At 39.5% G+C, this 10920-nt stretch overlaps 1 protein-coding gene across 1 annotated transcript; it reads left to right on the top strand.

Moving 5' to 3' along the window:
* The first annotated feature begins 5082 nt into the window (after positions 1–5082).
* PCDH20 (protocadherin 20) lies at positions 5083–10465 on the top strand. Its single transcript, XM_059996027.1, has 2 exons — positions 5083–5214; positions 6269–10465. Exons 1-2 carry the CDS (start codon positions 5083–5085, stop codon positions 8987–8989), a joined length of 2853 nt encoding a protein of 950 aa, XP_059852010.1. The 3' UTR covers positions 8990–10465.
* The last annotated feature ends 455 nt before the right edge of the window (positions 10466–10920 follow it).

Raw genomic sequence — 10920 nt, 5'->3', positions numbered from 1 at the left:
AAAAAAAGAAATAGGAGTATTTTGAGGATTCACATTAGCCATCTCTCCTGCTCTCAACTAATATGTAAAATGAGGGCTAACTAGGTGATCCGTAAAATTACTCAGACCCTTGCAATACTTTCAAGTATACACATAAATATACATTCATAATATATTTTAAGTCTACAAGTTGTGAGAAGATCTAAGCTAGCCAAACACAGAGAAGTTTGTGTCTGTGTGTATGTATGTGTTTAGGAAACAGTAATTGACCAATTTTTTCAAAAATGCCTCATATAGCAAACCTATACCTACAATCGTGTTTTTCTTATGTTGGTGAGTGATAAATGTTTGTTGACTTGAAGTGAGTTTAAATGTATAGAGGCCCTAGATCCACCATTTAGGTGAGAAGAGTGTACCAGAGTAGAAAGATCATGTGCTTTGGAGGCCTCATATTCAAGTCCAGTCACCACAGACACTGACAAACATGTAATTTATGCCTGTAAAAATTGATATAATAATACCTATATTATAAAACCATTTGTTATGAGGTTAAAGTAAATAAATACGTAAAAGCCCCAGTAGTATGTTCAGAACATATCTGAAACTCCATAAATGTTTTATTATTTCTCAAATATTATATTGGTTTTACAAATATAATCATCCCTCAACCTTGATTATTGGATCAGAAAGAAATATATATACAATTTTTAAAATATGTATATATTTATAAATTATATATTTATAAAACAATTTAGTATTTAAAATATTTGTATTATATAAAAATATGTGTTTAATTATATATTTATAATTATATATTATATTTATATGATATTATATGTCCTATATATTGTACTATTTATACTTACATATATGCGTGCATATATAATATAAACATAATATATATACACACACATATTTTAAGACATCTAGAGGGACTGCTAATTTCATACATTAACAAGCAAAAAATAAAATAATCTTCTTGTTTCTTTTTTATTGAGGTATAAAATGATTTATAATGTGCTAGTTTCTGGTGTACAGCAAAGTGATTCAGTTATACATACATATGTATATGCTTTGTCATATTCTTTTCCTTTATGGTTTATTACAGGATATTGAATATATTTCCCTGTGCTATACAATAGGACCTTGTTGTTTATCCATTTTCTATATAATAGTTTGCATCTGCTAGTCCCAAACACTCAATGCTACTCTCCCCTGAACTCCCTACCCCTTGGAAACCACAAGTCTGTTCTCTATGTCTGTGAGTCTGTTTCTTTTTGGTAGATAAGTTCATTTCTGTCACATTTTAGATTCCACATATAAGTGATATCATATGGCATTTGTCTTTCTCTTTCTGACTTACTTCACTTAGTATGATAATCTCTATGTCCATCCATGTACTGCGAATTGCATTATTTCATTCTTTTTTATGACTGAGTAATATTTCATTTATATATATATATATATATATATATATATATATAATATATGTATATATACCACATCTTCTTTATCCATTCAACTGTCAATAGACATTTAGGTTGTTTCTACTGTCAATAGTGCTGCTATGAATATAAGGGTGTATGTGTCTTCAAATTATGGTTTTCTAGGGATATATGCCCAGAAGTGGGATTGCTGGATCATATGGCAACTCAGTTTTTGGTTTTTGAGGAACCTCCATGCAGTTCTCCATAGTGGTTGTACGAATTTACATTCCCACCAACAGTGTGAGAGAGTTCCCTTTTCTCCACATCGTCTCTAGCATTTGTTATTTGTAGACATTTTAATGATGGCCATTCTGACTGGTGTGAGGTGGTACCCCATTGTAGATTTGATTTGCATAAAATAATCTTAAAATAAGTTCATATGCTTAATTTGTATTTATTTATAATGTTGAATTAACCAGAACAATTATAGAACTACGTATGGTTCACAATAAGTTTAAATATCTGTGCATATATTAAATCACATGAAATGTTGTGGATAGAATACTGTTATTAAAATACTCTAAATGGTACAATCACAGTTACTTGAAAAATACAATAAAAAATACCTGGAAAACATAGTACTGCAAAATTTTAAAAGTTTTAAGATATGTTTGCTAAATGTACAAAGTTTGATAGATGCATGCTCACAGCAAATAAAGAGATAAAACTACAAGGAGAGAAGCCTTGCAGTAAATGAAAATTATTAACCTTCAGTGATATAGCACAGTAAATAAGGATCAAATTAACCTGTGTATCATTATGCAGTGTCTGCCACAGACATATATTAGGTAAGCCATTTCCCTCATATATGTGTATGTAGTGTGTATGGGTATTTTTATAAGAAATTGAAACAGAGAGGTCTGCTGACTTGTCTAAAGTCACACTGTGACGTCGCAACCACCTAGAGAAGGGCATCCTAATCCCCTGGCTCAGCTCAGTGCCATCTATTATATCACGTTGTTTTCCTTGTCTATAGAAAAAATAAGCTTGGGAGGCTTATAATCTAGCTATTCTTCTAGATTGATTTTTACAGAACACCTGGGAAGCAGGCCCAGAGCAATTGAGACATCTGAGAAGTTCATTATAAGTATCATTTTCAAGGGACTAATAGCATAGAAGCTCTCTAAGTCATCTTTAGAAAGAAATATGTAACACCAGATGGCAGGTCACAGAGCTGGCGTCATAAGGAATAGGAGTTTGTGAACACTTTCATGGTGCACAGTAAGAAGATACAAGGGAAGAAAGAAGGGAATTTGGTCTTTTTTTTTTTTTTAAGCCCAATTACCGTTGAAATCTCTACTTAGATCTTCAAAGAGGAAAGATAATAACAAGCAGCTCAGTTAACAGTTTGGAATGTGTCATGTAAGGTATTCCCCCAAATTGTGCTGGCCTTGATGACAAATTTCCATGCAGGGACTTTGTAATAACCACAGTAACTTAGAGCAAAGTAGGTTATTATTGTTGTCCTAAACATTATCTCCAGAATGTTTAATTTAGGTGTTTCAACTTACATTATAGTTTATATGGTCATGCTTTTTAGAAACACTACAGAAAACTATTGCTGAATGTAGTGTCCTTGTAAAAAAAGGATAAACTAAAGAAAGAAATCCCTATATTTTCATCAAAATAGGTGAGTGATCTTAACCTGTTGGAGAGGGCATGAACTGTAAGGGGATATAGAGTCTACTGCTGTTGCTTTCTGTATAAATGTAGAATTAATTCAGATTGTGGGTCTAGCCTGTATGTATCCTGACCATGGATGGATTGCCTAATTCTGGCCATGTGCCTCAAACTTTCAGAAGCTGTGGATATCGTGTGAAGACATAAACTAAACACATTTCAGAAGGAGCTTTGTACTGATTTTTGGAGTCAGATAGGTTTCAACTACAGACCCTAAAGTATAATTATTTACCAATTATGTGGTAAAAGTTCAACTGTAGGGCAGAATGAGCAGTTGAAGAAGCAAGGAGAGGCAAAGCATACTTGCCTGACTGTTTTTTGTTTATCAGCTGTGTGATGGACTTACACGTACATGTACATGTTCCTGTGTGTTTACCACTTCATCAGCATTCCAGTTTCACTCCAAAGAACTTAAAGAAGCTGATTTTATAAGCCAGATATGTATTACAGAAGGTTTTGTTTGCGAACTCCATGTACAGCCCCATTTGTGCAATAAGAAGTTGTTACACACACCAGGTGTTTTGATGTAGTGCGTTATCAATTATTTAGGACTCTCTAGGATTAGTCGGGATGAGGAGAAAATAGGAAGGGTCAGAAGCAAAACAATTAGCTCTGTTAAGCAATTTATATTCTATTTAGCATACAGTAGAAGAAGAAAATTGAAGTGGATCCTATGGAAAACACAAGATGTCAGATCTTTCTCTAACCCAGGAGGAGGACTTTTCTATTCCAGGTTTGGTCATTAGTTACTCAGCTGAGAGGGTTTTATGCTCAGGGCAGCCCACAGGATATATGGACACCTAGGGATGAAGAGAAATGTCTACTCAGGGAAAGGCCAATGGTCTTTACCACTACTTACATCGCACCCTGCATATCAAAAAGTGTTTCACGGACTTAATGCACTGGAGCTTCTCACCTGCCCTGACTTTATAAATGAGGAAACTTGTCATACGGTTATTTAGTGTCAGAGCCAGAGGGGATAGCCAAGCATTCTCCACCACACTCCTTCAGAATTCCTTTCCCAGTAAAAATTCTAAGAAAAAAAAAAGTGATAACTTGAAATGTAGCCTTTTTTTTTTTTGAACCTAGGCTTCAGTGAGTGCCCTCCAAAAAAAGAAAAAACAAAAAATACATCCCTTAGAGAAATCTGGTAAAATCGCTTGCAGGCAGAACCACTTCTGTTACCAAGCAATTGTTGCCACTCTCCCTCTTGGCTCTTTACCTTAGCCAGAAGCCGCGGTTGTCTCAAAAGACCACAAGGCAGACACCCAGAGACACTTGCGCCTACAACTAGGAAATTGGTAGAAGCTTTGTCACCGCCAACTGCGAAGCTTCAAAATTAAAGCACGTCGAAACCTTCACCGATTTCATATATTTGCTTCTCTGCTTCAGACCGCCTTACTAAGAGTTTGAAGTTCCTTCTCTCTGCAGAGAAAGTGGATTTTCTTTCTCTGTGCAAACACTGCTGGATCCAAGTCTCTCGGAAGAACTGGTGGCAAAGCAGGCGTTTGGGGATCGCGCCTGTGATTGCTCCGTAGTGCCGACTTCCTCTCTCTCTAATCAGATGTAAATGCAAGCTTATTAATTTAGTCTAATTCTCCCTCTCACGCTCGCAACCTGTGAACTTGGGTCCTGACTGATGCTGCGAGGAGGGAGGACGGTGGACAAGCGCCCCGGAGTCCGACCGGGTGGCGCCTAGTCGCCGTCTTCAGAGGCAAGTCCCCGCTCCGGCTCCTCCGCCGGGGTCTGGACTTAACCCAGGTCCAGGACAGGAAACCATGACCGTGCCTCGGTACCCCCTCACCTTTCTGCTGCTGTCCTTAACTGATGAGCCAGTGACTATTGGCTGAAGTTCCCTAGCCATTTGCATGCACAGAGAGGGAGTGTCTTCTGCCGCCTCCCCGTCAGGAGCGCGCCGACTGCAGCTTCCAAGGGAATGCGCGGCCGAGGGGATGCGCGCAGCTCGCGGGCCCTGCCAGTGAGCTGGCGCCCGGCGACCTGGCACCCGCGCCTGGATATGGGGCGTCTAAGTCGTTCCAGGAGCAGCACCAGCCACAGAAACCTACCGGTAAGGGTAGGGGTCCACGAGCCTCGCGGCCCCGACAAGTTACAGTACTGTGGGGCAGTTCCCACTCCTTTATGGTTTCTCAAACCTTTTACCTTAATTCAAACTTCCCAGGAAGGTTGGGTGGAGGGAACGGGAGTTTGGGATAATGTGTCTGCATTTTAGCAAGGAATAGGCAAGTCCTTGGGTCGTGAGAAGTTTCTGAAGCAGAAATGTAGGCAGATGAGGTGGAGGAGGCTGGGGTGTGCTCAATTGGCTTTGAGATAAAGGGGTTCGTAGATTGTTTCCTGCGGCCAGCATCTGGCTGTGACTGTCTACTGCAATTGACAAATTGTTTTTGCATAATCATTTCCCACATTTACTTCTCTTTCCCTAAGGGAGGGGGATTAGTGAGAGCTTGTTAGGGGGTGGAAATACAGATCCTTTCGATTTGAGTTTAGATACGTACTAAAATGAAAATCAATTCTTCCGACCTAAAGCGTTTATTTGGTGGGGTAGGGAGTCCAAGGGGGTAGAGTTACTATATTATTATTATTATTATTATTATTAATAATAATAATATTGTTGTTATCGGTCTCATAGCAAGGGATGCAACACATTTCGCATTTCGGGGATCTTAGTGGTAGAAACATTTCAATGGAAAATAAAGTGCCCACCTCTCGGTCCTCTCCACTACCAGCCCCCTCCCTCCCCATGACCTACCCTGGTGGTTTCTCTGTCGCGTTGCGCAGTCCTCTCCACTCCGACATGTACTTCCAGGGATGAGTTATGGTTTGGGATTCCGAATATTAACTGAGCGAGGTGGTGATGGGGAGCCGGGCAGGGGCAGGGGTCGGGGGGGATGTAGAAAGTAAAGAGAAAAATTAAGTTTTGGAGACACTGTTGCCCCATAGATCTCTCCTTTACAGCAAGTTTCCTTTTCACCCCGTTCTGACTGGAGCGTTTGCCTTTGGGAATGGGGATGGAGCCAGAATGATCCCAGGGCAATGGTTCTGACTCCAAGCTCTGTGTTTTCCGCGTGTGTGTAATAAGCCTTCTCTCCACCCTCCACGTTCAGCATCTGCTTCTGTTTTTCCTCTTCGTGGGACCCTTCAACTGCCTGGCGAGTTACAGCCGGGCCACGGAGCTTCTGTACAGCCTGAACGAGGGACTGCCCGCGGGGGTGCTCATCGGCAGCCTGGCCGAGGACCTGCGGCTGGTGCACGGAGCAGGGAGGCAGGACCCGCAGTCGCAGCCCCCGGAGCACAGCGGCGCCGAGCGGAACCCTCCTCTCTCCTTCAGCCTGGCCTCCCAGGGACTGAGTGGCCAGTACGTGATCCTAGACAATCGCTCCGGAGAGCTGCACACTTCTGCCCAGGAGATCGACAGGGAGGCCCTGTGTCTTGAAGGAGGTGGAGGGGCTGCCTGGCGGGGCAGCATTTCCATCTCCTCTTCGCCTTCCGCTGACTCTTGTCTTTTGCTTCTGGACGTACTGGTCCTGCCTCAGGAATACTTTAGGTTTGTGAAGGTGAAAATCGCTATCCGGGACATCAATGACAATGCCCCACAGTTCCCTGTTTCCGAAATATCGGTTTGGGTCCCAGAAAATGCACCTGTAAACACCCGGCTGGCCATAGAGCATCCTGCCATGGACCGAGATATAGGCACTAACGGAGTTCAGACCTACCGCTTGCTGGACTACCATCGTATGTTCACCCTGGACGTGGAGGAGAATGAGAATGGGGAGCGAACCCCCTACCTAATTGTCATGGGACTGTTGGACAGGGAGACCCAGGACCAGTATGTGAGCATCATCATAGCTGAGGATGGTGGGTCTCCACCACTGGTGGGCAGTGCCACCCTCACCATTGGCATAAGTGATATTAATGACAATTGCCCTCTCTTCACAGACTCACAAATCAATGCCACTGTGTATGGGAATGCTACAGTGGGCACACCGATTGCAGCTGTCCAGGCTGTGGACAGAGACTTGGGAAACAATGCTCAGGTCACCTACTCTTATAGCCAGAAAGTTCCACAAGTATCCAAGGATTTATTCCATCTGGATGAAAACACTGGAGTCATTAAACTTTTCAGTAAGATTGGGGGAAGTGTTCTGCAAACACACAAGCTCACCATTCTTGCTAATGGGCCAGGCTGCATCCCTGCTATGATAACTGCCCTGGTGACCATTATCAAAGTCATTTTCAGACCACCTGAAATTGTCCCTCGTTATATAGCGAATGAGATAGATGGTATTGTTTACCTGAAAGAACTGGAACCTGTTAAAACTCCAATTGCATTTTTCACCATAAGAGATCCAGAAGGTAAATACAAGGTGAACTGCTACTTGGATGGTGAAGGACCATTTAGGTTATCACCCTACAAACCATACAGTAATGAATATCTGCTAGAAACCACAAAACCTATGGATTATGAGCTACAGCAGTTCTATGAAATAGCTGTGGTAGCCTGGAACTCTGAGGGATTTCATGTCAAAAAAATGATTAAAGTGCAACTTTTAGATGACAATGATAATGCTCCTATTTTCCTTCAACCCTTGGTGGAACTAACCATTGAAGAAAACAACTCACCCAATGCCTTTTTGACTAAGCTAGATGCTACAGATGCTGACAGTGGAGAGAGGGGACAAGTTTCATATTTTCTGGGACCTGATGCTCCATCATACTTTTCCTTAGACAGTGTCACAGGAGTTCTGACAGTTTCTACTCAGCTGGATCGAGAAGAGAAAGAAAAGTACAAGTACACAGTCAGAGCTGTTGACTCTGGGAAACCACCCAAAGAATCAGTAGCCACCGTGGCTATCACAGTGTTGGATAAAAATGACAACAGTCCTAGGTTCATCAACAAGGACTTCAGCTTCTTTGTGCCAGAAAACTTTCCAGGATATGGTGAAATTGGAATAATTAGTGTAACAGATGCCGATGCTGGGCAAAATGGATGGGTTGCCCTCTCCGTGGTGAACCAGAGTGATATTTTTGTCATAGACACAGGAAAGGGCACGCTGAGAGCCAAAGTCTCTTTGGACAGAGAGCAGCAAAGCTCCTATACTTTGTGGGTTGAAGCTGTTGATGGAGGTGAGCCTCCCCTGTCCTCTACCACAAAAATCACAATTCTCCTTCTAGATATCAACGACAACCCACCTCTTGTTTTATTTCCTCAATCTAACATGTCTTACCTCTTGGTTTTACCTTCTACTCTCCCTGGCTCCCCAGTTACAGAGGTCTATGCAATTGACAAAGACACAGGCATGAATGCTGTCATAGCTTACAGCATCATAGGGAGAAGAGGTCCTAGGCCTGAGTCATTTAGGATTGACTCTAAAACTGGCAACATTACTTTGGAAGAGGCATTGCTGCAGACAGATTATGGGCTCCATCGTTTACTGGTGAAAGTGAGTGATCATGGTTATCCCGAACCTCTCCATTCCACGGTCATGGTGAACCTATTTGTCAATGACACTGTCAGTAATGAGAGCTACATTGAGAGTCTTTTAAGAAAGGAACCAGAAATTAACATAGAGGAGAAAGAACCACAGATCTCCATAGAACCGACTCATAGGAAAGTTGAGCCTGTGTCTTGTATGCCCACCTTAGTAGCTCTGTCTGTAATAAGCTTGGGTTCTATCACTCTCGTAACAGGGATGGGCATATATATCTGTTTGAGAGGGAAAAGGCATCACAGGGAGGATGAAAATTTGGGAGTACAAATTCCATTAAAAGGAAAAATTGACTTGCATATGAGAGAGAGGAAACCAATGGATATTTCTAATATTTGATTTTTTTTTTTTTTTTTTTTTTTTGCTGTGGAGTAACAGAGATGTTTTAACTGACTTTGGAGAGTCTTCACCACCCAAAGAGTGTTGGACATCTAATTTATAACTTGTACTGTATTGTAAATAGCTGTTTACAAGTTTTTAAATTCAAAATCAGAGGTTATAAAATGTGTACAGCATTTTTTTAATGAAAATTGGTACTAACAGCTTTGGAACTGTTATAAAAAAAGCTTGGACATGATTTGCAGCTTTCATACACCAAGCAGATGATTGTTAAAACCCGGGAATAAGGTAAGAAAATGGTACATTGCATTTTTGGCTAAAAAAGTCCTTTAACCACAAGAGGGCATCAGCTGCTCCTTTGCAGGGAACTCTTTTAAGGTATTGTACATGACAGTTGTACATGAAATTAATGAAAGAGTCTATTTTAAATATATTGTTTTTAACATTAAACAAAGATGAAATTAAAGTAAATGGAATGTCACCCCACTTAAATGTATGACAAAAAAGAAAAGAAATGCATTTGTAAACAGAATGTTTATTACCTCACAAGTGCATAATGTATAATTTGAAAGAGAAGACTTCACAAAGAAGCGCAATTCTTTTTTAGCAAGGATAAACGCTTTGCCATGTGTTAAAGATCTGACACGCTGAAGATTAATTCGCCTTCTGTGTACTCTGGTTGCTTTCTGTTTGCTTTACCACTGCACTTGTTATTATTACAAGGGAAAATATATATATTCTTTCTTAAAGAAAATGTAACTAGAAATTATGTGCAAGAGAAACAGTCAGAAGCAAAGATATGTTTCAATCTTAGTTGCTTCATAGGTGTTCATGACATTTTCATGCTTTCACAACTTGTCAGTAGTGTTCTATACTTGGGTTATGTATTAGATTCTTATATACTTAAACTCATGTGTTACAGAAAAAAAGAAAAATCTTATTAAAACAAAATTATTCTAGAAGCTGGTGGACACTACTGGTTGTTTTAGCTGGACCTTTTCTATGAAAGTTTTACTTATCTTTTTGTTGTTGTTTAGGTTTGTTGGCTACCGGTTCTGGCTTCCTTTCTTTGGCTTTGGATTAGGTCCAAGAGTTTATTTGTAAGCCCAGCAGCAGATTTCTTTGATAATTTAGCTTTTACTGAACACTTTGCAGTGAAGCAAGCTGGTTTATCAGTGATTGATCATCTTCACTTCCATGTGTGAGCTGGAAATTTTATTTTATATGAGAGCTATAGCAAAATTATCTTTGTAAACAAAGAATAAGTGTTAGCTTAAACTGGATCATTCTACTTTTAGGCATCATGTGTCTGTACTGTACCAAAAGTGTTTCTATGTCTGCAAATTAAAGGTATATATTTTCATAATTTCTTTCTCATTTTTACTGTTTTATATTTGAACATGGGCTTGTTCTTTTACTGAAGCTCCTGTTAATGGCATTCATTTGCTTTTAGAGGTAAATGTGGGTAAACTAAATATTCTGTTATGCTAACGTTTATATTAAACTAATTCATTACTTAATTAAACATTTGGTAAATTATTATTAAATACATGTGTAGTTATAGACATATATAGACACACACACACATATATATATATGTATATATATATAATAGAAAAAGAGTATGCCTATGTGTTTGATAGAAGTTCACATGAAAATTTACACCCATGCATGTGTATATGCATATTAATTTATTATGACTTAGAATCAATTATAAACACTCATTTTAATACATACTTATAACAAATCCTCTGTTAGCTGTGTTACAAGTGCTTTCAATAAATTTTAAAATAAAAACACATTGCAAAAAAAGAATTGAATACAAAAACTCAAGACCTTTTGAATAGGTATTAACTCATTTTCTTGTTTTCTTCAATTTGAGAATTTTAATAAATAAAATAATAAGCATATGAGGCAGTAGTGTTTGTTAC

This window comes from Delphinus delphis, chromosome 18, assembly GCF_949987515.2.
Source record: "Delphinus delphis chromosome 18, mDelDel1.2, whole genome shotgun sequence".
Lineage (NCBI taxonomy): Eukaryota > Metazoa > Chordata > Mammalia > Artiodactyla > Delphinidae > Delphinus > Delphinus delphis.
This window is presented reverse-complemented; position numbering and strand designations above follow the sequence as displayed.